This window comes from Pseudogymnoascus verrucosus, assembly GCF_001662655.1.
Source record: "Pseudogymnoascus verrucosus strain UAMH 10579 unplaced genomic scaffold scaffold_4, whole genome shotgun sequence".
Taxonomy (NCBI): domain Eukaryota; kingdom Fungi; phylum Ascomycota; class Leotiomycetes; order Thelebolales; family Thelebolaceae; genus Pseudogymnoascus; species Pseudogymnoascus verrucosus.
The window spans coordinates 840,471-868,153 of NW_017263655.1; the positions used below are offsets into that span (position 1 = coordinate 840,471).

General features: G+C 49.3%; 7 protein-coding genes across 7 annotated transcripts; 5 read left to right on the forward strand and 2 right to left on the reverse strand.

The window, feature by feature from the left end:
• Positions 1 to 6,085: 6,085 nt before the first annotated feature.
• VE01_01667 (uncharacterized protein) lies at positions 6,086 to 7,559 on the reverse strand. The gene has a single exon (XM_018271185.2). The coding sequence runs from the start codon at positions 7,445 to 7,447 to the stop codon at positions 6,434 to 6,436; it is 1,014 nt and encodes a 337-aa protein (XP_018134086.1). The 5' UTR covers positions 7,448 to 7,559; the 3' UTR covers positions 6,086 to 6,433.
• Positions 7,560 to 8,471: 912 nt separating this feature from the next.
• On the forward strand, positions 8,472 to 11,003 carry VE01_01668 (uncharacterized protein). The gene is made up of 5 exons (XM_018271186.2): positions 8,472 to 8,955; positions 9,039 to 9,108; positions 9,196 to 9,346; positions 9,428 to 10,591; positions 10,666 to 11,003. Exons 1-5 carry the CDS (start codon positions 8,815 to 8,817, stop codon positions 10,811 to 10,813), a joined length of 1,674 nt encoding a protein of 557 aa, XP_018134079.1. The 5' UTR covers positions 8,472 to 8,814; the 3' UTR covers positions 10,814 to 11,003.
• Positions 11,004 to 11,519: 516 nt separating this feature from the next.
• VE01_01669 (uncharacterized protein) lies at positions 11,520 to 13,459 on the reverse strand. The gene is made up of 3 exons (XM_018271187.2): positions 12,865 to 13,459; positions 11,901 to 12,815; positions 11,520 to 11,851 (listed from the first exon to the last, which is right to left on the reverse strand). Exons 1-3 carry the CDS (start codon positions 13,031 to 13,033, stop codon positions 11,592 to 11,594), a joined length of 1,344 nt encoding a protein of 447 aa, XP_018134080.1. The 5' UTR covers positions 13,034 to 13,459; the 3' UTR covers positions 11,520 to 11,591.
• A 142-nt stretch (positions 13,460 to 13,601) lies between these two features.
• VE01_01670 (uncharacterized protein) lies at positions 13,602 to 14,686 on the forward strand (the record flags this gene model as incomplete). The annotated part of the gene is made up of 1 exon (XM_018271188.2): positions 13,602 to 14,686. The coding sequence occupies exon 1, from the start codon at positions 14,222 to 14,224 to the stop codon at positions 14,684 to 14,686; it is 465 nt and encodes a 154-aa protein (XP_018133950.1). The 5' UTR covers positions 13,602 to 14,221.
• A 3,928-nt stretch (positions 14,687 to 18,614) lies between these two features.
• On the forward strand, positions 18,615 to 22,002 carry VE01_01671 (uncharacterized protein). The gene is made up of 2 exons (XM_018271189.2): positions 18,615 to 20,886; positions 20,938 to 22,002. The coding sequence occupies exons 1-2, from the start codon at positions 19,056 to 19,058 to the stop codon at positions 21,780 to 21,782; spliced, it is 2,676 nt and encodes an 891-aa protein (XP_018133949.1). The 5' UTR covers positions 18,615 to 19,055; the 3' UTR covers positions 21,783 to 22,002.
• Positions 22,003 to 22,208: 206 nt separating this feature from the next.
• YUH1 (ubiquitinyl hydrolase 1) lies at positions 22,209 to 23,548 on the forward strand. The gene is made up of 3 exons (XM_018271190.2): positions 22,209 to 22,493; positions 22,685 to 23,050; positions 23,164 to 23,548. Exons 1-3 carry the CDS (start codon positions 22,406 to 22,408, stop codon positions 23,526 to 23,528), a joined length of 819 nt encoding a protein of 272 aa, XP_018133952.2. The 5' UTR covers positions 22,209 to 22,405; the 3' UTR covers positions 23,529 to 23,548.
• Positions 23,549 to 24,437: 889 nt separating this feature from the next.
• VE01_01673 (uncharacterized protein) lies at positions 24,438 to 27,040 on the forward strand. Its single transcript, XM_018271191.2, has 5 exons — positions 24,438 to 25,156; positions 25,218 to 25,518; positions 25,586 to 25,695; positions 25,753 to 26,165; positions 26,215 to 27,040. Exons 1-5 carry the CDS (start codon positions 24,791 to 24,793, stop codon positions 26,942 to 26,944), a joined length of 1,920 nt encoding a protein of 639 aa, XP_018133951.2. The 5' UTR covers positions 24,438 to 24,790; the 3' UTR covers positions 26,945 to 27,040.
• The last annotated feature ends 643 nt before the right edge of the window (positions 27,041 to 27,683 follow it).

Below are 27,683 nucleotides of genomic sequence, written 5' to 3' on the forward strand. Positions count from 1 at the left end.
CGGTGTCAGCACCCTAGAAGGGCAGAGCTCTAACGACGAGGATCTCGATGAGTTCGATGCATCGCTTGAAGTTGAGAACGAACGCCTAAACAAGGGATTAACGGAATCCTAGAAACTCCAGCTAAAGGAGTTTGAAGAAGACGCGAAGGAGATCGCATTTAAGGAAAATCTACTAGGAGTGGTCGACATCTACAGACAGGCCATGCTCCGAAAGGGAACTCTACGAGCGATTCCTGTACCACTGCCCCCAACAGGATGGATGGGTACTCGATAGGACTAGGAAGTTGCAGTTCGCGCCATAAGGTGTCACCCTAGGTACCTGCAAGGGAGGGAGCCCTGAGGAGCGAACCACACCTCCGAAGAAGCCACTATGTAGTTGAAATACAAGCTTGCGGAATATAACGCGCAAGACAAACAGCAGGAAGACACTCAGGGCCCTAAACCCTAGGAACTACAAGCAGACTAAGCTGCTATAGACTACGAACCCACCGATGGAGACGTAGAAAGGTTACGTGAAACCATAGAGAAATCTGAGCTCACAGGCAAGATAAGGGAGGAACAGGAATTGACAAAGTTAGATGCATTAAGGATTGATCACCCCTAGCACCTATATATATTCTAGGAACACTGCAAGCACGATGACTGTAAGAGTCACCTACAGAAAAAGACCTAGTATCGACTATTTCCGAAAATCGCACCTTAGGTCTACTTTACAGATATAGACCAAATTTATGCCCTTAGACGAAGTCAGTCTAAAGGAGAACTACTGTTGAAAAAACAACAATAGGTATACGAGAAATACCCGCACCTGCTAAATGAAGCAGAAGGATAGGGAGGACCATCTTCCTAAGGACCGCCTATAGAGGATAATGAACATCACTATTACTCCTCAGACGAGTTAAAAAACTAGGAGTCCTCGACAGTAGGCCACCGGCGAGTAACAAAGAGAGGCCTAGTACGAAGCAGCTATGCGCTATAGGAGGCAGTATGCAGCTATATGTAGTCGCTAAGATACAACAGCGACACCTCCGAGCTATAATTGACTTAGGAGCAATGGGCAACTTTATAACAAAGAAAGTAGCAGGCACTTAAGGTTTCAAGACGCAATTGAAAACCGATCCTTACCTACTAATAGTTGTGGATAGAGAGCCCATCTTAACCAACAAGGGGATAGTGACCTACAAGACGGTCCCATTAGAAATGGTTATGCTACGCAGACACAAGGAAACGATCTAATTTGATATCGTACATATAGACAACTATGCATGTATCCTTAGTGTGCTGTGGCTTAAGAAACACAACCCTTAGATCAACTGGTAGAACGAGAAAGTTGTAATGAGCCAGTGCGTGTGTGAACAACGAACGGACACGCCACAACGGGAGGAACCCTCCTAGGGCCGACGCAAGGTGTGTGCGACCTCTATAGAGCCCAGTGACCTAGCCTAGGCACCCTTACCGACGAATATACCAGTAGAGTATAAGGAATACAAGCAGCTATTCTAGGAAGGCCCTAAGAACGAGGCGCTTCCTAAACACCAACTATAGGATTATGTAATACCCTTAGAAGAAGGAAAGAGTCCACCGTTTAGACTAATATACCAGATGTCAGCAGACGAACTAAAACTGCTAAAGGAATATATCGACGATAACCTTAAGAAAGGATTTATTAGACCATCCAAATCTCCTACAGGAAGCCCGATGTTATAGGTTCCTAAGAAGGATGGAAGCAAACGACTATGCGTAGACTATCGAGCATTGAACAATATAACGATAAAGGATCGATACGCCTTACCGTTAATCAATGAGTTATACAATAGATTCTAAGGAGCTAAGATCTTCACTAAGCTAGATCTACGTAGCGCGTACAACCTGATCTAGATAGCTGACGGCAAGGAGTAGAAAACAGCATTCCGCACCCGCTATAGCCTATTCGAATATTAAGTCATGCCCTTTAGGTTGACCAACGCCCCCGCATCTATGCAACGCTTAATGAATGACGCTTTGCACGAATATCTAGACATATTCACCATCGTTTACTTAGACGATATACTAGTATACTCAGCAAACAAGGACGAACATGCTCAGCATGTTAAGCTCGTCCTCTAGAAGCTAAAGGAATACAACCTACTGTTGAAGCTAGAGAAATGTGAGTTCTATAAAAACTAAGTCGAATTCTTAGGCTACATTATCGGAACGCACGGCATTAAGATGGACTAAGCAAAGGTTACAGCAGTGTTGGAATAGCTAACACTAACTACAGTCAAGGAAGTACAAGCCTTCTTAGGCTTCGCCAACTTCTACCGTCGGTTTATTGCAGGATATTCTAAGGTAGCTCAACCACTCACAGAGCTCACTAGGAGGGATCTCGCGTTCGAATGGACAGAAAAAGCAGAGGCTACCTTCTAGGAACTTAAGACAAAGTTTATAGAGGCACCTATCCTTGCTACATTCGACCCTGCAAAGAAGATCATCCTCGAGACAGACTCTTCTGACTTCGCGATTAGAGCATGTCTAAACCAACTAGACGAGAACGGTAAGTTTAAACCAATCGCGTACTACTCTAGGAAACTGTCACCTGCAGAGCTCAACTATAACATCCACGACAAGGAGCTACTGGCTATTGTCGTTGCCTTTAAGCAGTGGCGCGTATATCTTAAGGGATCCACCTACACTATGCAAGTGTGGACAGATCACAAGAACCTCATATACTTCACTACAACTAAGGTTTTAAACCGTAGACAAGTCCGCTAGGCAGAAACCCTCGCAGCCTACAACTTCACAATAACCTATCGTAAGGGCTCCGAGAACGCAAGAGCAGACGCTCTCAGTAGACGGACCGACTACGTCGGCCTAAAGGAAGAAAGACCTAGAGCAATATTAAAGAAAACAGACGTAGGAATACAGTATAATGAGTTACTAGCGACGATCTCCATTGTCGAAGACACAGAACTTAAGGCGAGACTCAAGAAATCTTATGTAATAGACAAATACGCAAAGAGAGTCTTAACTAAGGTCGAAGGCGACTTTGCTATAGACGAACAAGGATTGATCCGTTACAAAGGATTAGTGTATGTCCTAAGTCAAATAAGACGCCCGCTAGTGCAAGAACAACACTCGTTGCCAGCACACGGTCATTAGGGAGTAACACGAACCTTTGAACGAATCACGAGACACTACTACTTCCTAGGTATAAGGAAGCAGGTAGAAACGGTGGTAAGAGAGTGCAACATTTGCAGCAAATCGAAATCTAATAGGCACTTGCCTTATAGACAGCTCAAGTCGACACTAGTACCAAAAGGAGCGTGGAAATCAATAGCCCTAGACTTCATTGTCAAGCTACTACCCTCTAAAGACCTGTTAACAGGAGTAGAATACGACTCTATCCTTGTTATTACAGAAAGACTCACGAAGTATAGGAAATTCGTGCTATATCTAGAAGCCAGCGACGCCGAGGCGCTTACGTATACCTTCATTTAAGTTATATTAGCCGATCACGGGATGCTAGAAGAAATCATCTTAGACAGAGACAAGCTCTTCACTTCGAAATTCTAGAAATCATTAATGGCTCTGCTAGGAACAAATCACAAGCTATTAACAGCTTTCCACCCCTAGACAGACGGCTAAACAGAAAGGTTAAATCAAACCCTTAAGCAGTACCTACAGAGTTATGTCAATCATTAACAGGATAATTAGGTTCAGATTTTACCCATCGCACAGTTCGCATATAACAGCGCGATGGCAGAAGCAACGAAAGTTTCACCGTTCTTTACCAATTACGGCTACTAGCCAGAGGCATATAGGCAACTAAGACCGGACGAGGCACGAGCTAAACAAGCCCTAATCGTAGTGGAACAACTGAAATCGTTCTACAAACAACTTGCAACGGACATCTAATTCTTAAATGAACGATCCGCTGCATATGCAAATAGGAAGCGCAGTATAGAACCTGCCTTTAAGGAGGGGGGTAAAGTATACCTACTCTAAAAACACATCAAAACGAAACGACTAAGTACGAAGTTGGACTTTAAGAAATTAGGACCATTCAAGATATTGAACAAAGTCAGCTTAGTTAATTACAGACTGCAGCTACCTAAGAACTCCAAACTCCACCTAGTATTTTATGTCTTATTATTAGAACTAGCAAGAGAGGATACCCTAATTACAACAGACACCGAACTCCAACCCAAGAATGAAGTTATTAAATATAAGGTCGAGGCGATCCTAGATAGAAGGTTAGTAGGGCGCCAAGAAGAGTTTTTGATTAAATGGAAAGGTTACGAACCTACAGATAACTTATAGGAGTTAAGGGGGAACCTCAGCTGCCTAGAGCTGCTGGCGGAGTTCCACTGTCGACACCCCAACGTTTGAAAAACCTAGGAGACAGGGCCGCGAAAAGGTCTAGGTTGGGGACAGCGGTCCTAGAGACGGTCGTAGAAGGACTGTAAGGAAAGGCCTCTTTAGACTCGGCTTCCTTACGCTCTTTCTCCTCTACCTCGTCGAGTTCGTCTATGGTTTTTAGACCCCGACGAAGCATGTCTTTAGCTCGGGAACGGAACAGACGTTGCTGCTTGCAAAGGCGAAGGATTTTGGCCATTGCCTCTTCCTCCTCCTCTTGCAAGCAACGTTCTTCGCGTTCGAGCTTATCCTAGTCGCTAGCGGAAGGACCACTAGCATCACAGCGAGCGTTGACGCAGATACATTCACTACATCGTTTCGAATCGTCCGATACGACGCATTTCACACATTTCTTTTCACATCGACTACAGGGCAGCATCTCAATGCCGGTAGTTAGGATTCGTTGAGCTAGAGCAAGACGTTCTTTGATTTTAGTATGTTTAGAAGAAGACATAGTCGCAGCCTGACCTACCCATAGAACAAGTGGGCATCGCTCTACTTAAGTAGTTAGCGTTTTTCTTAGTCAGCAACAGGCCTCGGGACTAGGCCTTAAGGGAGGGACCTAGTGTTACAGCCCTTAGGGAAACTATAGACTGTGCAGGTTTCCGATATTAGAACAGAGTATCTGCTGTCGGAAACCAGACAGCGTACGACCTTGTTGGGTCGAACGACTGAGCCGAGCGCTAGAACATTAGTAGCGCTAGACCTAATCGGGCCTAGGGACTGAGCCGGGCGCACGACCCGGGAGCGTAGGAACTAAGTGGCTCCTACGCCCCGCGGTCTTGAGAGTAGGGGACGTCGCGGGATTGGTTGGATCTAGAGACCTCCAGTCCTTAGACCCAATCATATCGCAAGACCTACATAATGGATAACAACGATATGTTAGATATTTGTTATCTATGATATCTTCGATATCCTTTAGCACAACGCTACTATATAAGCAGATAGTTAGTTCTTAGATAGGAGCTTCGTGCTCAACTCAATATAGTATTTGTTATATACTGTAACGTGTTTTACGAAAGCCTTTGTGTCTAATCCCCTGCCTCCTCTGTTAAGTAAACCAACGTAACGAAACCTCTGTGAGTCTTATAGTTTAAGACCCAGCGTTACAATAATCTAGTACCTAGGTGAACAAAGGTAAGTAAAGGTAAGTAAGGGTAAGTAAGGGTAAGCTTAAAAATAGTATAAAAGGCACCTTCTTACTATGTCTATATACTATAGTCTACTATCTATTACATTCTTCATTTAATTTTAAGGACTTTACTAGTACTATAGGACAGAAACCCCTCTCTAAAGAAGAATAAGCTACTCTAGTATAGTTATAAGGCTATTTTAAGAAGAAAATATTTAAAGAATAGAACATATTAAGTTAAGTTAAATTACATTATCTCTCTAGTACTACTAAGGCTAAGTATATAGATATAGGGAAGTTATTCTAAAAGTATATTAGACTTAGGGTAAATGTAAATTATGCTATATAGCTAATGAATTAGAGCTATACAAATTAATAATTGTCCCTCTCTCGGCTACATTCTTCCTTAATAGCCCTTTGGTATTTGTTAAGTAGATGCACGCTAGATTCAGATAATTCAGATAATTGCACTGTTAACATTATCACTAGCTATTGCATCGAACCTTATAGCGCTAGGACGCATCATAAGCACATAGGTGCTAGCTGCTAGACTTGGTTACCTCATCTACCATCGGACTATTCACTCATTACTGCTCATATACTGTACTAGACGTAGGCTGCTTTGGCGTGGTTGGCGATTTGTTGCGTGTCTTGAACAATGTTGATGCCGATACGAACATTGAAATCCAGTGGCTCATTACTAAGCAATAGAGTCATGTGAAAAAGGGCAAATTTAGATCTCACCCAACTGAGTTGTTTTCTTCGCGAAACAAAAAATGCATGGGCCGATAACTAGAGAGCGTCTAGTTGTCGTATAGTATTCATCGTCTCAGAGTATTCTGGGATGTCCACCAAGCTACCATAATCCTTACACGCAAACGGAAGGCAGCTTCTGTGAATTATGAACTACCAATTTCTATCCGCAGCAAGCATCCTTATATAATCAATTGCCCCCGGAGTCTCGGCCCACGAGTTGTATGAATACAGAAGCTTGAGCTGCATCTCTTCCTTACTGCCACTACTGTAACTACCCGGCCGAGCTGTCAAGTTGTCTCCAGGCCGCAGAAGAGCTGGCCAGAAGTACCTATTAGACTTATCCACGGCGTTGTACATGTCCGACACTTGGGTTTGGAAGTCATCGATCAGCGGATCTAAATTGTCGCTCTCTATAATATCCCGTCGCTGAGAGATAATATTACTAGCCATCTGGTTACGGATATTGTCGAGAACTTCCTGTGGAAGCTTCTGTCCTATTGCTGCGGCGCTTTTTAAGGCTTGAAGATCGAAAAGGATGCGGATCTTGAGTAAAGTGACGGATATGCTGTGGGAGAGGTCTGCACGAGCGAAGAGAACAGGTGGCTCAAGTGCATTCTGGTCCTTCAGATCGAGATATGGCTCATCCAAATCTCCCCAATCGTAATCGCTGCGCTCACCTGTCGAAGCCCACCACTTCACAAAATCGTAGCATTCCTGATCTTTCCCCAATCGCAAGAATAATGCGGGCACAGCATCCCGAACCCCCATGTTGTCGCTGCGGCAGAGGCGAAGCATGTCCAACAGGTGGTTGAGCGCCGCGTCCACCGCAGCGTAGGTGCTGATTTCCAGGAGGGCTTCTACCAACGCATACCGAGCTCGCATGTATGGACGGGTCTTGACGATGCCCCAAAAGTAGCCCGCTTCGTCTTCAAAGATCGTTTCACCGGCGGGCATGAAGTCGCCCGGCGCCGCTCGTAGTGTTGCTTCTTCATCTTCGAGGGCGATTCGGGCTTTCTTGACATCTTTGCAAGCGCCTTCATGGTCTGGCCTGTCGGATATAAGATGCTCTTGGCTACAGTAGAACGTGACCTTACATCCGGCACATCTAGAGAGGCCTTCTTTCGCGCCGCAAATCGGACAGCTTAGCGTTGGATTGAGACTCATTCTTTATCGGACCGTCTATTCCGACGTGAGTTGTTTACGAGCCCTATTTTCAGCTCAAGGCACCTATTGAAACAAAAAGCAAGGCAAATCTGAAGCCGGCTCGGAAGCTGTCCCCGAAATTGTAGGAGTAGGAGCGGGCTAGTGACCTGACCCGACAAGCTTTTAAGCCACTAACCCAATTTATGTGCCAATACCCAACCAACCCTACCAAAGCATGGGTGCAGCCACAGCGGACGCGAACTCCAGATACTAGAGCTAGAGTCTTTGTTGGATTGTATACCCTATCCAATCCAACACGCCCTCTTCCTCTTCAGCCACTTCCAGCCTGAGCACAGGCTTTTAATTAATTAAATACATGCAACAGGCCCTTCAATTTAGAGCATAACGTCACAAACTTGATTTCTAGAGGCTTACGCGGCGACCGACCCCAAGCTATCCCGGAAAGAATCCACCTTCCGACACGTGATATCCCCGTATTTTCCCCCGTATTGTCCCCTTTCGTTGTAAACACTATCCATTCTCCAACCTTGGTCTAGCTTGCTCTTGGCTCGCTCTTGGGATGCTTATCGCTTGCTCATTAACACCACAAGCCTCTCTTCAACTTCAATGGTAGCATGCGGCGGCTCACCATGGCGGCGCACCATGCTACCATCGACACCGTCGTTATTCATGTGAGAAGGCCTCAGATAATGCTTCCCTAGTATCTCCAGTGGGATGCTAGACCTCGTAGTACAGGTAATGATGTATACTACTAGCGGAGATGATTCCCGTCGTGCCGTAAGCTCCGCGCAGAGAAACTGGGGATTCACTGTCGTCAGGAGTTATTATTGTCTTTTCCTTGTCTGTTTCGAACGAATAATTATCGTAGGATTCGATTTCTTAGTACCAGCCTAACCATATACTGCTCGTGTTGTCAGCGCCACTTGCACTTACTCCGTAGTGGGTCCAGTTGGAAATGCGGGGGCGGAGTGATAAGACGAGTGTCAAGACGAGTGACAAGACGTTCTCGAATCCCCCAATTCGCCTTTGCCTTTTTGGGTCCCAAAACTACGGGGAGGTCCTTCCAGAATTTCCGCTTTTATCGATCGGATATGCCCTCTGAATGCCTGACCGCCATTGGCATCCTTGTTCGCCCCATGCGCCGACTGAGCTCATGTGTCTAATATTAGCGCGTCTCACCTCATTGTCATTGTCGCGACAGTTCATACATATAAGGATGCGTCTCTCCTCAAAGGTAGGGGAGGGCAAGACGACGAGAGACTCCATAAAGAGAAGGAGAACGGGCACCTGTCGCCACAATTGATAAAACTCCGTTGGATCTTGTCTTCCTAACAACATCGCTTATCTACTGGTAAGCACCGCTCAGAATGTCGACGAACGAGGTCTCCAAAACTGAGGTCGCCGGCGACGCCATCGTCGAAGACATCCACACGCACTTTCCGGTCGTTGCCGAGGGTTCAGGGAAGACCGCTAATAATGAAGGTGCCAAGGAGAGAGAGGTGTACAATGTAAGTCAGCGGAAGTTCCCCGATTGATAGTGGATACGGGACAACAGAGCGTGTTGGAAATTTATTAACTGTCTGGAAACTAGGCCGAGCTATACGCAGCTATCCAGGAGTCCCGCATTCCGCCATGGAGCAAGGCAGCTAGGAAGTTGTACTGTAAGTCAACAATGCATAAAAAAAACCCCAATCCATAGACAAGCAGGAACTTTGAAAATGACAACTTGCTGACAAGGAGGTAATCAGTGTGCGTTTTCATTGCTTTCTGCTGTGCTTGCGCCAACGGTTATGATGGCTCCTTAATGGGTTCCATTATCGTCATGCCTCACTTTCAATCAAGGATGCACAACGGGAATGATGGTTGGCAAGTCTCCGTCATGACCTCTCTTTATTCTGTGTAAGTCCTGCCCATCCTTTCCTTTCCTGTAACCCTACCATGCTTCCTGACGGACAACTGACAGGCGGTTCAATACTTTAGTGGTTCTATTGTTGCCACCCCATTCGCAGCCGCTGTTAGTGACAAATGGGGTCGTCGTGTTGGCATGGTCTGGGGTTGCTTTGGTATCATCATCGGCAGTATCATCACCGCGAGTTCTTTCAGCATGGCCCAAATCACAGTCGGCCGTTTTATACTCGGTGCCGGCATCCAGTTCATGACTGTCGCAGCCCCCGCATACTCGATGGAAGTCGCTCCTCCTCAATGGCGTGGTCGTTTCACGGGATTCTACAACTGTGGTTGGTTCGGCGGCTCGATCCCCGCAGCCCTGGTAACTTTCGGGTGCCAGTACATCGACAGCGAATGGTCATGGAGGGTACCGTTTCTTTGCCAGTGTTTCGCATGTTTCATAGTCCTCGGTGCGGTACACTTCATCCCCGAGTCTCCTCGATACCTATTTGCCAACGGCCGGGAGGCAGAGGCCATCGATTTCCTGACCGAGTACCACGGGGGGGGGAACCGCAACGCGCGCCTGGTCCTGCTGGAAATTGAGGAGATCCAGGAAAGCATCCGTCAGGAGCTCAATGATAAAAAGATTCCCTGGTGGGACTTCAGCTGTCTCTTCAAGACGAAAGAAGCTCGCTGGCGTTCGTCCCAGGTCCTGATGATGGGCGTCTTCGGCCAGTTCTCCGGCAACGGTCTTGGTTACTTCAACGCTACAATCTTCGGTGAGCTGGGAGTTAAAAGCGTGGCTCAACAGCTCGGCTACAACGTTCTTAACTCCGTCATCTCTGCCATTGGTGCTGGGACGGCAGTATCACAGACTGACCGCATGCCACGCCGTAAGGTGCTTGTTTATGGCACTTTCGCCTGTGCCGTCATGCTGGCCATTAACGGCGGCTGTAATGTCGCCTTTGGGAGGGATCAAACCAACATAAATGCCGGTCAATCTGCGCTCGCTTTCTACTTTCTCTTCAATGTCGTCAACTCCTTCACCTATACTCCATTACAGGGTGTCGTCCCAGTTGAGGCCCTCGATAACACCAGGCGTGCTAAAGGTTTGGCCTTTTACGGTTTCTTGACTGGTTGCCTCGGCTTCATCAACACTTTCTGCACGCCTATTGCAAACAAAACTATAGGGCTGAACTATATCTGGGTCTTTGTGGGCTGGGATTGCATCGAGACCGTCTGTTGGTACTTTTTCGGGTATGTCAATCTATTTTGTCCTATCTATTATGCATGCACGCTGGGAAACAGGAGTTTGCTAAACATTCCACCAGTATCGAGGCCCAAGGCCGCACTCTCGAGGAGCTCGAGTGGGTCTACAAACAGCCGAACCCAGTCAAGGCATCTCAACATGTCGACAGAATCGTACAGCAGGCCGACGGCACCGTCACCGAGAAGATCGTCAGCGAAAACGACTCTTAGACTAGCTGACTCCTGTTTTTGCTTCAGTATAAAGAGCCAGTCTCGCATTCTAACCTAATAGTCACCCATTTTACTTGAGTAGCAAATACAATAGCTAGTTTTTAGGACTACAGCCCTGTCTACTTTCATTTCAATTCATTGGAAACGAAAGGCTTAAACCTTAGTTTCACGTAATATTTACCACTTAGCTACAATAATATTATGCAGCATTGTGTATATGAACGCAGCTTTACGATTCTCTCGATGAAATTTTTCAGTACTCGCCCTTGAGTTTGGCAATGAGTTCTTCTGTGGCAGGAGTATATATACATATTACTTTCCCATTCATTCCCCTTATTACCGCGGTTGTGTAGCGTCCGAAGCACTAAATGAAAAAAGCGAAGGGGAAGATGATGGCGTCGTGGAAAGGTTAAGATGATGTAGGCAAATAACATACATATAACCATCAAAAGAATACTAAAGGACCTCCCCTCTCCATGCCCTAAAATCCCATCACCCTCTCTCTATCATCATCATCAATCGTCCAACCTCATCTAAGCCCCTATTCCCTCCTCGCCCCTCTTTCACGTGACCTCCACACTCTTTCAACAACACAAGTCACACTGTGGTTCACAAGTAAGAAAATCAACATTTGTTACGGCTAAAACATGTAACCTATATGCCGCTGAATCTAGTAATATGGTAAAATGCAGTGCATTATTCAATTACGGTATATATTATTGTTTTATTAAAACTACTCCTAAAATTAAAGGTTTAAAGCATGCTTTTATGTTATCACCTAATATATGGTTAACCGCGGAGAGCCCTCACAAGGCGGCGCTGAGAATTTCGTCTGCGCAAAGACCTTCTGCATATGATCCTCCTTCTTCTCGAACTTGTAATACACTTTGTCTAGATCCTCAACGCGGACACGGTGCGTCACCATCCTAAGCGGGTCAATCTGGCCGTCCTGGATTCTCTTTAGCAGGTCCTCCCAGTAGTACTGTACTGGCGCTTGGCCATTGCCGATGAGGCGGATACCGCGCTCCATTATCGAGCCTAGAAAGGATGTCAGTTAGTGTTCGATTTGAATTTGGAGCCGGCTAACCGATATTGAAGTTGTTTGTATGGCCCACATAGACACCGGTAATTCCGACGCGACCAAAACTTTTCACCGACTCAATCATCTCGTTCAAGATCTCGCTAGTATCTGTTTCAAGGCCGACAGCTATTTCAGCAGTATGAAGCCATCCCTTCGGATACTCGCCAGCCACACATTCAAGTGCAACATCTGGGCCATAGCCATCAACCATCTCCTTCAGCTTGGTTACGACAGGGTTGGTGCCCTTCAGCTCCGAGTAGTTTACACGCTCAACCTTTGGATACTTCTCCTTTACGAAGTCCAGCCGCCAATTGTGATCGATCATGATGACTCTGCTGGCTCCGTTTATGAACGAGAACTCCGCACACATTTGCCCAACAGGCCCTGCTCCCCAGATTGCAACGACATCACCTTTTTTAACGCCAGTGTCCACGACGCAGTTCCAGCTCGTGCACACTACATCTGAGAGGTAGAGACCTTTCTCGTCAGGGACGTCATCTGGAAGCTTGAGAAGGTTTACATCGCCAAGCGGCACGCGTACGTATTCTGCCTGACCGCCAGCGAAGCCGCCAGTGAAATGCGAGTACCCGAACATGCCGGCTGTCCTGCCACCATACATCGCATTCATGCTTTTGTTCGCATTGGTCCTTGCGCATTGCGATGAGAGCTTCTTTTTGCAATACAGGCATTCTCCGCACGCGATCTGGAAGCTCGCCACTACTCTGTCACCTTTCTTGAAATTCTTGACTTCTGGGCCCGTCTCATCGATGATACCACAAAACTCATGACCGAGAATGTCACCCTTCTGCATTTCCACGATCGAGCCGTGCAAAAGATGGAGGTCACTGCCACACACCGTGCTGCCGGTGACCTTAAGGATTACATCGCGGTCTTCAATGAGCTTTGGCTTTGGGCAGTCAACTATCTGTGTTAGTGAAGGAATGCCTGGCAATAAAACGAGCTGGCTTACTGATTTGCACTTTGTTCTTTCCCATCCAAGCTAGCGCCTTCATCGTAATGTTTGGATCACCATACTCCTCTGGATCGAGCGCAGGGTTTGAGACGTCCTGAGCGGTAATTGCGTTGTTGTCGTAGCCAATGGCTTGCTCGACCTTGTGCGCCATCTGTGACGTCGCCATTTTGAAGACTGTCTTGCTGAGCAATCTGAAAATCGATTAGAGCAGAAGGAAGACTGTAACTCGGGAAAGAATAAAGTGAATCCATTCGTATATTAATAGTTTCTCTGCTGCCGCCGTGACGGCCACGCATCTACCGAACGTACCGTCATCATTCTTTCTTCATTGCTAACCGACCTCATGTTTGGATCTGTGGTAGGGGCTATTATTTGTTACGACCTCTGGTAACGATATTGGGGTTATCCACTCCGTTTCAATCCCCAAGATCGTTACCAGAGGTCGTGATTGGTGATGGCTTTAGAGTTTATACGAATGCTATCACAGAGAAAAGACAAGCAAATGACAGCCTGCGGGTTAGGAGATCGACCTACTAGTGAGTCGCGGGCTTGCAACTACCATCAGCCCTACATACGGATCATAGACTCCCGGGTGGGATGTCGTGCGGTAGGGGTGCGGCAGCTAGCAATGTGGCAAAGCTGATTATGTCAGCATGGATAGATAGCTAAGCGGGTTGCTTTATGCCGCATATTACGGGACGTAGTTTACAGAATACATCACTATAAGCCCAAACAAATAATAGCCCCTGCCACGGATCGTGACAGCAATACGATTAGATGGATATGGATCTTAACGTGATGAAGAAGCGAACTATCTTTCTGTGCAATGATTCATTACATGACGCCGTATTGCCGCTTGACCCATGTAATACCGCTAGCTCAGACCCAGCTACCAGCGAATTCGCCCACGACGACAAGATGATGTGAAAGTTTGGGATCTTCCGCATCGACATCGACCTGCTATTCCACGATCTCTGATCTTGGAGATTGATCGGTACTGGCTTTGGAGTCTATACGGCAGCTAGCAATACAGACGGATATTGGGTCTTCCGTGATGAAGAAGCGAGCTATCTTTCTGTGTAATGATTCATTACATGACGCCGTATTGCCAAAGTAGACTGTTCGACTTATGTGATCCATTGGAAACACTACGGGCCCCCGTCACTGTATTCTAGAGCCCTAGCCGCGTAGGACGTTAAGTGGTACTGTATAAATTTACCACAGGACTCTCGAACCTAGCCTGCTGACGAATTCCATGTGTTCCTGTGAACTATAAATTCTTCGTCTGATACAACGCTTTATTGTTCCAAGAGATTCAATTCTTCCGATTAAAAACCCCAACTTACCCAATACAATGGCAAAGTTCAACTCTCAGGCAGTGCAAGATATGCCACACCTAACCCTGTATGGCGCGCAGCTCGCATCTGCTGCCGCTATCGCAAAGGCACAGGAGATACAAGTCCCCGAAGATATTGCTATTGTGGATGCTTCGCAGCAACTCCTCCACTTCCAGCGCATGCCGAAAGCAAAATACGCTAGCATCGACATTGCCATCAACAAGGCCTTTACCGCTGCTGGATTTGGACTCCCAACGCATGCGTATAAGGAGAACGTCTCGCCTGGGGGGCCTTTGTTTGGTATAAATAATAGTAATGGAGGAAGGTTCATGACCATCGGAGGCGGACTACCAATTGAAATAGATGGGCGAGTTATTGGAGCTATTGGATGTAGTACTGGCACACCTGATGAGGATCGGCAGGTGGCACAGGCTGGGGTGGATGCGGTACTAGCACACGTGAAGAAGGAAAATGGATCGTAGGCATTAAGGATATGATTTAGTGTAGTTAAGGTATTCACAATCAACGTCTTTATGGAACTTGGATATCACATCGTACGTGCCCATCCATATCACAGGGCTTATTCTCGTTTGGTGGCATGGCCTTTGCCTTCTTAGCTATATCGCAGGCATGATTCGATCGTCTGACAAAAGCACTGCTCGTTGCACGCTAAAGCTTTGACATTATGTAGTCCTTAGTCCTTGGGCGATGGATGCCCCACGGCATGTCTTCGTTATGATTTAAATTGTGTTGTTAGAAAATAAAGGAGCGACTAATAGAGTAATAAAACTACATTCAGGCAAATAAGCGCAATGTGCAAAGCTGATTATGTCAGCATTGATAGATAGCAGAGGGGGTTGCTTTATGGCTGGACATCGGGAGACGTAGTTTACAGAATACATCACCATCAGCCCAAACAAATAATAGCACGGATCGTGACAGCAGGCCTAACGGAAAATTATCCCGTGATGTTGACGTCTGTTGGTGTACAATGCTGCTTATGCCGGTAATTACGAGGAACGGTTGTATAGACGATGACACAAAGGACGGCCCTGTAGAAGGTAGTACTGCCTTGAATATTTAAAGAAACGACAACGAAACTGAAAAATGTGGTGGGAAAAGCACCCCTTTCCACGTGATCTCCACACTTTTTCCAACAAACACACAATCACGTGACCTGTACCTCTTTCAACGCCCATTTCTCACGTGACATATATGTATTTTTCTTTTTCAAATTTAAAGTGATGACGTCAACATCCCCTTTTCATTCCCGCGTCGCACAACCCATCGAATCCCTACCCAGCGTAGTAGAGACATCCCATTGTCGCAGACGACGTACCAGAGTATGCCAGCGCATCTGTTCTTGGTGTAAGTGTAGCTGTGGTTGTGGCTGCGGCGTCCTGCGCGATTCAGGTGAGTATGGGTGTGCTGGCTGTGGCGTTTATTATTGTGCTGTAGCTGTAGTACTATACTGTCTATGCTGCTGTCTGTATGTTGGACTTGCGTATCGCCACTCTATCGCGATGTACACACTTTTTTGCCACAGCACAGAATACCGGATTGTACTGTAGATAACCAAGCCCAGCCTCCCAGCCTCGCACCCATCACCACCACCCATCACCATCACCCATCACCACCCATACAACCGTCCGTGCCTCCCACCCCATATCCCTCCCATCAGCTCGGCAAGGATCTCAAACGCGTCTGTGTGGATGGATGGTTGGTTGGTTGGTTGGTTGGTGGATATTAGGACGACGTAAACAAAGGCCCACATCCATCCCATTCCCAATCCCGTCACTATATCTGCACGCTAGCCTTGCTAAAAAAGCTTGGGATGTGTGATTTCCCTGTTTTTTGCCGCGGCCCCACACTGTTTCTTTGTACAGAGGTGGGAGGGAGCTTGGGCGATGCGATGGGGACGACGGCGGTCGGGGAGGCTGGATTGGGGGGGGGTTGCGAGGGAGGTGGTAGATGGGGTTGAGGGTGAACCATGGGTGGGTGATGGGAGGAAGGCAGGAGAGAGGGAGGGTTACGGGGTGTCCGAGGTGGATGAGAGAGGTAGAGGTGGATGGGATAGAGGGTGTTGGTGTAGGATGGTGTGAAAAATGAAGGTGAAGATTGGAGATGGGAGTTGGGAGTTGGGGATAGGTCCGTGTGGCGGCAGGAGGTGGGTGGTTGTGAGATCAGAGCGCCAGGAGGTGAGATAAGAGTCTGATGGCAAGTGGGAAGATCTATGGGTTATTTTTGCGTACACACCAGTAATAAGCCATGGGTTAGGTGTTCTTGGAGCTGTTCTTGTTCCTGCCCCAGGACACCAGCGACAGAGACAGAGGGACTTCAGGTACATGTACTCCCTTTTCCCCCATTTGCGACCGCACTGTGCTTGTGCCTGTGCCTGTGGTGTCTGTCTGTGGTGTCTGTCTGTGGTGTCTGTCTGTGGTGTCTGTCTGTGGTGTCTGTCTGTGGTGTCTGTCTGTGGTGCAGCAGAGAGCGACTCATCCCCGTGACTAACTAACCCAATCACATGTCCACCACCACCACAAACAAACACAGCACAACACAATCTCAATTGAGAACGACGACGTATACAGTTAAAATTACGCATCCCCACTCCGGACGGGCTGGTGTCCACAGTGGAGTGCAGTGGAGTGTAGTGGAGCGGGACTAGACGGCAGGGCTTGAGGGAGTGGGATGTGTGTGGATCGACGCGTAGGTGTGAAAGGTGTGTGTGCGTCCCACTCTGCACTGACACATGTGGTACTGACTACGCGAGGAGGCGATGGGGATGGGTGGTGCTGCTGTGGAGTGTGAGTGTGAAATGGACTGCCGTTGTCGTTCGTTCGTCTGGTCTATACGCGTCGTCTCATCTGGTGTGCGGGTATGTAGGTGGGGGGTCTGGTCTACAGTAGTGTCGCCGTTGTTTTTGTCTGGTTCACGGGCGGGCTGCTGTGAGACATTTACTATGGGTTGGGTTGGGTTGGGTGAGACATGCGCAGAGACTTCACCGGCTGGGGATCAACGCGGCTGGCGACACATCACTTGCGCAGTAGCAGAGGTGCAGTACTGGAGACTGACTGGAGAGGAGAGGACGACGGCTTGGTATGGGATGTCCCAGCGCGTATGATGCATGGAGAGCGTAATATGTGGAGTGCTATTTAGACGACTGGTGTATACAGACGATTGTGTATGCGCGATCAGGGAGAGAGGTCACAGCTGTGGAGTGGTGGCTGTGGTGGTCACAGCAGTCACAGTAGTCACAGCCTTCCTCTTGGCGGTATGTTGAACCATGAGGCAAGAGAATCGATAAAAGCGGTGCGCACCAGACAGCCAAATCGATAAAGCGCGACGATGGATACGGCGATCAACAACGATGGGAATGGCTATCACATCGCTACCATCGCTACCACCGTTGAACTTTACTTACCCGAAGGCGGGAAAGGAGAGAAAATGCGCGGATATTCACATGTTGTTGACGTCAGGTCAGGTCATGTCAGGTCAGACTAGTGTTCATCGACTCCCCTTCCTAGGACCTGAAAGAAAGTCTAGTTTTTTTTCGTGTGAGATATGAATGGTCGGATCACTCTCTGTGTGCGACACCACACAGTGGTCTGGTCTACTGTACCAGTCTACAACTCTCTCTACCCGTACCCGCCCAGACTGTAAATTTGCCAAGACGGTACTCGCTGGATATGGGTGGGAGTTGTGGTGGGAGTGTGGTTGTACTACGCCGAGCCGAGATCTGCCAGCAGGGGGGTAGGGGGGGGGATAGCCGATACTTTGTTGTTATCCCGGAGCTGGGCGAAGATCTGAGGGGGAGACGATGTGACGCGACTGACGAAATAGATGGACTGGGCGGAGGTGGTGGATATGATGTGTATATCACTCTGGGGCACTCAGACAGAGACAGCTGGAGGAGTGGATAGAAATCAGCGGATATGACTGAATATCAGCGAACATCATGAACATCACTCACTGGACATCACTCAGTTATAACTGAATATCAATAAACATCTAACTGATCTTCATAAACGCTACTCTAGTATGAGTTGAATATGGGAATATCGATTGAGGGTATCCATCTCTGGGCCTACTGTACCTCTTACTCCTCGCTAACAGTGCTAACAGTGCTAGCGGTACCTCGCCCTGATGTACTTCTAAAATCTAAAATAGCGTACCGTCCTTCCCACCTCTCTTAATCCAGCACACATTCGGGACTTCCTCCGTTAGTTACTAACCCCCTTGTCCCCTCCCCTGTGTCTCGGAGCTAGGATTGCACTAGGGACACACCACTAAGACACTACTAACCCACTACTAACCCACTAAAGTCTAGCACGAATGGGGACCTGGAACCGGGATGGGACTTCAAATGGATACTGCTAATCTTAGGGAAACCTGCACCTTGTAGAACCTAAAATTCCCAAATCCCAATCTCCCCTTCACCCAATTTGCCATTCCCATTCCCATCCTCCTCCCTCCCCCTACCCGGCTGCAACCCTACCTGGCTGCTGCAAACACCACCCCACCCCTACCCTTACCCTTCCTCTCCCTCTGACGCCTCGACCTTGCTTTTCGCCCTACACTAACCGACTCCATTCTCGCGCTACCCCTCCTCCTCCAATTCCCTTCTTCTCCCACCTTTCCCTCTTTTTCTTCTCTCCTCCATCTTGCACAATAGCTATTTAGGTAGCTTTTGAAAAAAGGTCGAGGCTCCCCTCTTCCCTCCTGCAACATCACCGCCACCCTGGCATCATCACCGACGAAAGACGAAAATAACTACAACCTCACCATCAATTGAGCTTTCATTAATTTCCCATTCCTGCGAGCGAGCTTCTCGCACCCAGATCGCCCATCATGGACGGCCTCTTCAAGAGAGCAGATCCAGCTCCTACCGACTCCGACAAGGACTCCTCCGTCTCCGGTCTCGTCGCGACCCTGATCCCGACCTTGGTCGTCGCCCTCGTCTATGTTTCCATCTTCCTGGTCCTGCGTCGGTCGCACCGTCGCTTCTATGCCCCGAGAACCTACCTTGGGACTCTACGTGATAATGAGCGCTCCCCAGAGCTCCCAACTGGCATGTTCAACTGGTTCGGCACCTTCTGGAAGATCCCCGACACCTACGTTCTGCAGACCCAGTCGCTCGACTCATACCTGTTCCTGCGCTACATGCGCATCCTGGTCGCCATCTGCTTCTTCGGCTGCCTCATCACCTGGCCCGTCCTGTTCCCCGTCAACGCGACGGGCGGCAATGGCGCCCAGGGTCTCAACATCCTGGCGTTCGGCAACCTGAACAAGAGCACCGATGGCAAGAACCGCATGTACGCCCACGTCTTCATCGGATGGATCTTCTTCGCCTTTGTCCAACTCATGGTCTGCCGCGAGAGCATCTTCTACATCAACCTGCGCCAGGCCTTCCTCCTGTCGCCCGTCTACGCGAACCGCATCTCCTCCCGCACTGTCCTCTTCACCTCCGTCCCCGACGTGTACCTCGATGAGGCCAAGCTCCGCAAGGTCTTCGGCGACGAGGTCAAGCACGTCTGGATCACCCGTGACACCAAGGAGCTCGACAAGCTCGTCGAGGAGCGCGACAAGACCGCCTTCAGACTCGAGGGCGCCGAGACCAAGCTGATCAAGCTCGCCAACAAGGAGCGCCTCAAGGCCGCCAAGAAGAGCGGTTCCTCCAACGACGAGGAGCCCGTCGTCGCCACCGCCGACTCCGAGTCCGGATCCATCGCCGCCCGCTGGCTCCCATCTAAGAAGCGCCCAACCCACCGCACTGGCCTCCTCGGCCTTTTCGGCTCCAAGGTCGACTCCATCAACTGGTGCCGCGAGAAGCTCGAGAAGCTGATCCCCGACACCGAGGTCGCGCGCGAGAAGTACAAGGCCGGCGGCGACAAGCTCGTCAACGCCGTCTTCATCGAGTTCCTCACGCAGTCCGCTGCTCAGTCCGCATACCAGTCCCTGTCCCACCACCAGGCCCTCCACATGTCTCCCCGCTACATCGGAATGCACCCCAACGAGATCGTCTGGAGCTCCCTGCGCATCTCCTGGTGGCAGAAGGTCGCCCGCCGTTACGCGGTCCAGGCTTTCATCGCGGCTCTCATCATCTTCTGGGCCATCCCCGTCGCGGCTGTTGGTCTCATCTCCAACGTCCCGCAGCTCGCTACTCTCTCTTGGCTCAGCTGGCTCAACAAGATCCCACCCAAGATTATGGGTGTTGTCTCGGGTCTCCTGCCATCTGTTCTCCTGTCTATCCTCATGTCCCTCGTTCCGATCATCATGCGCATCCTCGCCAAGGTCTCCGGAGAGCCCACCCTCGCGCGCGTCGAGCTGTTCACCCAGAACGCATACTTTGCCTTCCAGGTCATCCAGGTCTTCCTGGTCGTCACCATCGGCTCTGCCGCCTCGTCCGTCGCCAAGAAGATCGCTGATAACCCCAGCTCCGTCACCAGTCTCCTGGCTGAGAAGCTGCCCCTGGCGTCTAACTTCTATATCTCCTACTTCATCCTGCAGGGTCTGACTATCGCCTCCGGCGTCGTCTCCCAGGTTGTTGGTTTCTTCATCTTTGGCCTGCTTTACAAGTATCTCACCTCTACCCCGAGATCCATGTACACCAAGTGGACTACTCTGAGCGCCATATCATGGGGTAGCATTCTCCCCGTGTACTCCAACATTGCTGTTATTGGTAAGCTCCTGCTCCCTCCCCATTCCCAAGACCCCTAACTCACTCATCCAGCCATCACCTACTCCCTGATCGCACCCCTCGTCATGGGCTTCGCCACCGTCGGCATAACCCTCTTCTACCTCGCCTACCGCTACAACATCCTCTTCGTAACCGACAACACCATCGACACCAAGGGCCTCATCTACCCCCGCGCCCTCCAACACCTCCTCACCGGCGTCTACCTCGCCGAGATCTGCATGATCGGACTCTTTGGTATCTCCGCCGCCATCGGCCCAATCATCTTGATGGTCGTCGCACTCGTCGGAACAGTCCTCTTCCACATCGCCATGAACTCCGCCCTGGACCCCTTGTTGTACAACCTCCCCAAGTCCCTCGAGGCAGAGGAGGAGCTCCTCGCTCTCGAGTCGGGAACGAGCACTGTTACACCTGGCGTCGTCGGCGCCCAGAACGGCGAGAAATCCCTCGAGGACGGCGAGTCTGCCAACCCTGCTCTCCTCGCCTCAGAGGCAACAGGCGAGAAGACCGTCGTGGCCCTACCAGCCGCACCGCACGCTAAGCCGAACATCCTGACTAAATTCCTGAAGCCGCACATCTACGCCGACTACGCCACCCTGCGCCGCCTGGTCCCCCACGACGTCGCGGGCGCCGTGTCGAACTACAGCCCTGAAGTCGAGCGCGACGCGTACTTGCCTCCTAGTGTTAAGAGCGAGACCCCTCTGCTCTGGATTCCGAGGGATGAGATGGGGATTTCCAAACAGGAGATCGCGCATACGGCGAAGGTGATCCCGATTACGGATGAGGGTGCGGCGTTGGATGAGAAGGGAGCTGTGTACTGGGTTGCGGAGAAGGAGGAGGGTGCTAGGCCGCCGATTTGGGAGGAGAAGACTTATTATTAGATAAGGAGCGTTCTCTCGAAGTGTAATAAGGAATGTTGTTTTAGGTGTTTTGAGATAGGTGGGGGGATGTGGTTAATGTTCGGGGATGATGCGGGTACGGAATGGAATCTTGATACCCTTCCTTTCTTTCATGGGATTATTATATCTGGAGATTGGGTGGGGGGATGTATAGGGTTAGTCTTTAATTTTTGATATCAAAAACTATAGTGTGTTTTCCTCGTATTGCCTGCCTGTCTGTGTAACTTTTTGTTATTGGTTGTGTTGTGTTGTGGGTGATGATTCCAGAGTCGTGCTTTGTGATATTTACGAGCCAAGCGCACACCAAGCGTTGTTGTTGTCGTCATAGACGGAAAATAATTCCCCCGCCCCGCCCTGACGAACGCGGGGTGGTCGTCCGAGGTTGCCATCCATCCACCCAATCCATCCACCCAATCCATCCACCCAGGCAGACAGACAGCTTCGTCAAGCTACCAAAAAACAAATTCACTCACGAACAACAACCGATTTGAACAATTTCCATCTCACAACATCATCATCTCAAGACGGAACGATCTCTCCATACGAGCAATACTTCTCATCCATCCACCCTATCACCCACACCCACACACATAAACACCGCGACAATGCCAGACACAACACCCACCATCGTCACGCCCGCGACGGCCACCTCACCAGCTACGGAAATGAAACGGAAGACTTTCGTTCCGCTTGGTTCGTCCTCCCCTCCCCTTCTCCCTTCTCTCCTCCTCCCCAGCCCTCTCAATCCTCACAATCCTCACAATCCTCACAATCCCCACCCCTCCCCTTCCCCTCCCCTCCACCTTCCCCTCCCCCCCCCCCCCCAAACCCAAACCCAAACACTGTACGCACATCAGCTAACACCCCCCCCCCCCCGGCAACAGAAAACAACCCCCAAATAATGACCACCCTCCTCCACTCCCTCGGCCTCTCCCCCTCCCTCGCCCTGCACGACGTCTTTTCCCTGACCGACCCCTCTCTCCTCGCTTTCGTCCCGCGCCCCGCCTCCGCTCTCCTCCTCGTCTTCCCAGTGAGTGAGGGGTATGAGAAGTATAGGAGAGAGGAGGACGAGGGGTTGAGTGAGTATACTGGGAAGGGGTTTGCTATTGATGCTGGGGAGGGGAAGTTGGGTGAAGAGGAGGGAGGGAATGAGGGGGGGGTATTGTGGTTTAGGCAGACTATTAGGAATAGTTGTGGGTTGATGGCGTTGTTGCATGCGGCGGGGAATGGGAGTGCTAGGGAGTTCGTTGGTGAGTTTTAGTCTTTCCCCTTTCCCCTTTCCCAATTTCCCGATCCCTCCCCCCCCCCCACAAACCATCTTCTCGATCCCGGAATGAGACGCACAAACTAACCCCCCCCTCAGACCCAGACTCAACACTCGGCCAACTCCTCAAAGACGCCACGCCCCTCCCCCCCACCGAGCGCGCGGATTTACTCTACAACTCCCCCTCCCTCGAAGCCGCCCACTCCGCCTCCGCACAACAAGGCGACACCGCCGCCCCACCCGCAGACGACATCGTAGAACTCCACTTCGTGACCTTCGTCGTCGTGAATGGCAAACTATGGGAACTAGATGGGAGGAGGAAGGGACCGATTTGTAGGGGGGAAGTGGGAGATGAGGATGTCCTTGGGGAGAAGGCCCTCGAGATGGGACCGAGGAGGTTTGTGGGGAGGGAGGAGGGGGAGTTGAGGTTTAGTGTTGTTGCGTTGGGGCCGGGGTTGGATTAGGTGTAGGTTGGGGGTTTGGGGGGGGGGAAGGGGGGAGGGGGAGGGGGTATGGATGTGGTTATGAACGGGATGAAGGAACTTTGATGCTGATACGGTGGTATGGGGAGGGGGTGTCATTGGCAGATGTCAGATATATACCGTCGTAAAAGAAGAATGAATGCATACGACCATAGACTCAAGAGAATTGGGCATCCCGTCCGCTCTGCCATACACAAGCTTGTAATCCACTTGCATTTTACTCTCAATCGTGCCAATAGGCATAACGTGGAATCTGAGCCCCTTGCAGCCTTGAAGGGTGAAGCGAGGGTGAGCAGGGTGGTCTTGCTCTTATTTTCTAGGTACTTTTGCCATTGTTGAGCGGTAACTACATTTAATCACGTGATTTGGAAAAGGAGAAGCAGTCGTCTGTGGGTGGGAGGACAGGAATACGGGGGGGACCACAGACGAATTGTAAGTTGTCTCCGGCGGCCGGAACTCTTCACTTTGGCGCAACAGAACAGAAGGCTTCAAACAGTAGAACACGGTAAATACAGTATATATAGATCAATTGAATTACTACCTAATCTACGGGCCTACGTACGCTATTTGTAGTCCTGGGAGAAACCCCCAAAACCCTGATAAGCTGGGCTTTCCGGACTCAGCTTGGCTTTGGATCAGTGGCTTCCAATAGTATGGCGTCACTGTCTCATCCGCAAACCAACTGGGAGCTGGACGGTCCCACGGGGATAACCCGTCGTTTTGGGCGTAAAAACCGACCGTATCCCACGGGGAAGTCCGTTTCCCCCAACATTAGCAGGTGTTGAACTATGTCACCTGCACTGTTGAGGCTGTGTAGCACCCTGGACATATCTTTTTCCCATTTCCAGGCTATGGAGACAAGGATTTCACGTCATCAACCATACAGCTCCACCCGTAGCGATGATGCGATTTGAGGCTCTGTTGGCCTTTGCTCAAAACTATGCAAGAGGTTCAAGGACGAAGAAAGTGCTTGACGTGATCGAACTTTGAGTGGTGGAATGTTCGCACTGCCTGCGCCATATTTTCCCCGCAGTATTGCCCCCGCAGTATTTCCCCCGCAGTTTTCCCTGCCAATATTTCCCCACACTTTTCGGCGGGACAGCTTGTGGAGGCGCAACGCTAGAGACGGGACATAGATGTTCGGATGTGGGACCGCTGGATCTGGGGTGAAGGCAATTAGATCAAGGGTGGTCTAGCCCGTCTTTCGCTATATATTACTGATCACAGTACAGTAACAGTACCCCATGTTACAACATGTGAGAGAGATAAAGTCAAAGGCTCACGCTCAGTTGATTTATGGACTGGAGCCCTGGCAGCTTCATCATTTGTCCTTCAGTTCAACAAATTGTCATTGTAATCAACATAAGCTCGGCAAAATGTTTTCTGATGGGACAATTCAGGAGAAAGCCGACAACAATGACACTGTCCATCACGAGCAGGCCGGAAGAGACAATCTGAAGTCGGCGTCTCCTCCTTCTCTGGACGCGAATCTAGTGTATGACAACGACGAAGAAGAGCCAGAGATTCATACGCGGACCTATCTCGCTCTACTGGCCATGTTCACGCTGAATTTGGTCCGGGTGTTAGCTCTCCAAGGACCTCCTGCAGTCGTAAGTGAAAAGAGTCACCCTAGCAGGTATCGTCAGTTGAATAATACCCTAATGCATTTAGTTATCCTACATAGGAAAAGATCTCAATGATCCGGTTCGTGAGACCTGGGTGCCGAATGCCCTCTCACTAGTGCAAGCGGTCGTGGCTCCCGTCATCAGCTCTGCCTCAGACACTTTCCAAGCTCGGAAATCACTTCTCGTAGGCTGTTCTCTGATATCTTTTATCGGTGCAGCGATTGCGCCGGGATCTAAGGACATCTACCGGCTGATAGTCGCCCAGATCTTGATTGGATTTGGTTTTGCTACAGTTCCACTAGCCTACTGTGTTCCCAGTGAAATACTTCCAAAGAGATGGAGGCCTAGTAAGTCCCATAATCAACAGTATTTATACAACTGCTTTATTACGAGATTGACCTAACTGGTTTGCAGTGGTGCAAGCTGGTATGAACGTTGCTGCGGCTCTTGGCGCTTGCATAGGACCTTTGATAGTTGGTGCTTTAACAAGGACAAACTCGCATACTGGGTGGCGTAATTTCTATGTAAGCGTTATTATCTTTCTCAATTTACCAATGAAACTATGCTTACATCTCTAATAGTGGTTTCAAATGGCACTTTGGGGAATAACCGCGCTTGGTATCTTCCTTGGCTACAGACCGCCAAAGAGACATACTCGTCTTGATCACCTGTCGTTTGCACAAAAGATCGGGCGACTCGATCTTCCAGGTTTTGCCCTTCTTACTGCTGGTCTCGCTCTGTTTTTGACTGGGCTTAATCTTGGTGGAAGTATTTTCCCATGGCGAGCTGTTGAAACACTGTCTACGCTGATTATTGGCCTTGTGCTCCTTATCGCGTTCGGTATTTACGAATGGCTGTTCACTAAGACAGGCATCTTGCATCATGATCTTTTTGTCGCTGGAAAGGATACCGGACGTACCTTCGCTATCTGTGTTGGCCTTATGTTCATTGAAGGCATCTTGCTCTTTAGCTATATCATATTCTATCCGGTCTTGTATGTTCACTATATCAAAGCCTATGTACACTTCACTAATTATCATTAGGACAACCTCGCTTTTTGAGACAGACGCATTTCTGTTAACGGCAAGAGAGCAGCCTTTTTGGGTAGCTGCTGGATTAAGCACAATACCTTATGGCTACGTCAGCACAAAGCTGAGGAACATTAAGGGCCCACTGTTCGTTGGATTCCTCCTCATGACTGCTGGCATCGTCGGACTCGCTACGGTTGAACCAAGCCATTCCACGAATGCGGTTATCTTTTCCGGGCTTGCTGGTGTTGGATTCGGCGCTCCCCTCATACTAATCATCTCAGGAGTCCAGCTTTCTACACCCCATCATCTGATTGCTACTGCGACTGCAGTGACCACGTCATTCAGAGCTGTGGCCGCAACTGTTTTTACCGCAATCTATGCTGCGGCACTGAGTAACCGGCTCGCTAGTTACATACCAAGCTATATAGCTGCGGCAGCCAGAAGCGCCGGGTTGCCTACAAGTTCTATTACGGAATTTGTCGGAGCTCTAGCCTCCGGTAATGCCACAGGAGTCGCACATGTCCCTGGAGTCAATCCGCTCATTGTTGCAGCAGGAACTGCGGCTTTGAAGCAAGCATCAGCAGATGGGATACGAGTAGTGTTCATCATAGCAGCTCCGTTTGGTGCAGTGGCGTGCATAACCTGCTTCTTTATTGGCGACCTAAGGAAGGTTATGAATTACCATGTTGACGCGCCATTGGAGGATTTACACGCGAAGAACCATCACGCCGTAACTGCTTAAGACATTGAAAACTTCATACGGAGGGAACAAAGTTGCATTTAAAGCACTGCTTCTAATTATAGCTGATATAAATCTGCGCATTTTACTTAGCCACGCCTTATTCAATGTAAAATTACTTTTATTAATTGTTAAAATAGAGCGCCTATCCTATTTTAGAGCTATGTGCGTATTAGGTTGGACTAGCTAGTAGCCATCTGTATGAAGTTATGGCTAATATATGACATTAAAATGCAGGTGTTGTAGGAGATCAGTAAAGGTACGATTTTCCCGCTATGGCTATCCATGACCGTTTCCTCAGGTGCGCACGTTAATCTCATAGTATGTATTTACGACAGAGGATGAGGTGATAATTTTCTGGGGGTGCGACGGATGCCAATCAAAGATAGCAATTCAATATGTTGGGTCTATAAAGTGATGTTACTACGTATGCTCATTTCCCTTGATATACTTGGAGGGTTTGGGCCTCTGCCGAGAAACTGTCCTCTTCGATCTAGAATGGATGGATTTGCTCATAATAATCATTGTCGTCATTTACTGTTACTGCGCATGCACAACTACAGCTAACTAACTTAGTCTGCTTCGCCACGGAAACAAAGGGACCTTGTCGCAGCTTTGCACATGGTATACACGGCTTCTTAGCGCTCAAAGTTACATTGGCCCACATTCGGCTTTCGGCCTCGTTCGACATTGGGCCAACCCCATTAATCATCTGGGGGGTTGGACATGGATCAGGCCTATA

Bases quoted from the DNA above. Each gene is read 5' to 3' on its own strand.
- VE01_01667 (XM_018271185.2), bottom strand. From the start codon at position 7,447: ATGAGTCTCAATCCAACGCTAAGCTGTCCGATTTGCGGCGCGAAAGAA.
- VE01_01668 (XM_018271186.2), top strand. From the start codon at position 8,815: ATGTCGACGAACGAGGTCTCCAAAACTGAGGTCGCCGGCGACGCCATC. The intron at 9,109-9,195 runs GTAAGTCAACAA...GGAGGTAATCAG, and splicing joins GGCAGCTAGGAAGTTGTACT to TGTGCGTTTTCATTGCTTTC. The intron at 10,592-10,665 runs GTATGTCAATCT...ACATTCCACCAG, and splicing joins GTCTGTTGGTACTTTTTCGG to TATCGAGGCCCAAGGCCGCA.
- VE01_01669 (XM_018271187.2), bottom strand. From the start codon at position 13,033: ATGGCGACGTCACAGATGGCGCACAAGGTCGAGCAAGCCATTGGCTAC. The intron at 12,816-12,864 runs GTAAGCCAGCTC...TAACACAGATAG, and splicing joins AAAGAACAAAGTGCAAATCA to TTGACTGCCCAAAGCCAAAG. The intron at 11,852-11,900 runs GTTAGCCGGCTC...CATCCTTTCTAG, and splicing joins TACAAACAACTTCAATATCG to GCTCGATAATGGAGCGCGGT.
- VE01_01671 (XM_018271189.2), top strand. From the start codon at position 19,056: ATGGACGGCCTCTTCAAGAGAGCAGATCCAGCTCCTACCGACTCCGAC. The intron at 20,887-20,937 runs GTAAGCTCCTGC...TCACTCATCCAG, and splicing joins CTCCAACATTGCTGTTATTG to CCATCACCTACTCCCTGATC.
- YUH1 (XM_018271190.2), top strand. From the start codon at position 22,406: ATGCCAGACACAACACCCACCATCGTCACGCCCGCGACGGCCACCTCA. The intron at 22,494-22,684 runs GTTCGTCCTCCC...CCCCGGCAACAG, and splicing joins GAAGACTTTCGTTCCGCTTG to AAAACAACCCCCAAATAATG. The intron at 23,051-23,163 runs GTGAGTTTTAGT...CCCCCCCCTCAG, and splicing joins GAGTGCTAGGGAGTTCGTTG to ACCCAGACTCAACACTCGGC.
- VE01_01673 (XM_018271191.2), top strand. From the start codon at position 24,791: ATGTTACAACATGTGAGAGAGATAAAGTCAAAGGCTCACGCTCAGTTG. The intron at 25,157-25,217 runs GTAAGTGAAAAG...TAATGCATTTAG, and splicing joins TCCAAGGACCTCCTGCAGTC to TTATCCTACATAGGAAAAGA. The intron at 25,696-25,752 runs GTAAGCGTTATT...CATCTCTAATAG, and splicing joins CTGGGTGGCGTAATTTCTAT to TGGTTTCAAATGGCACTTTG.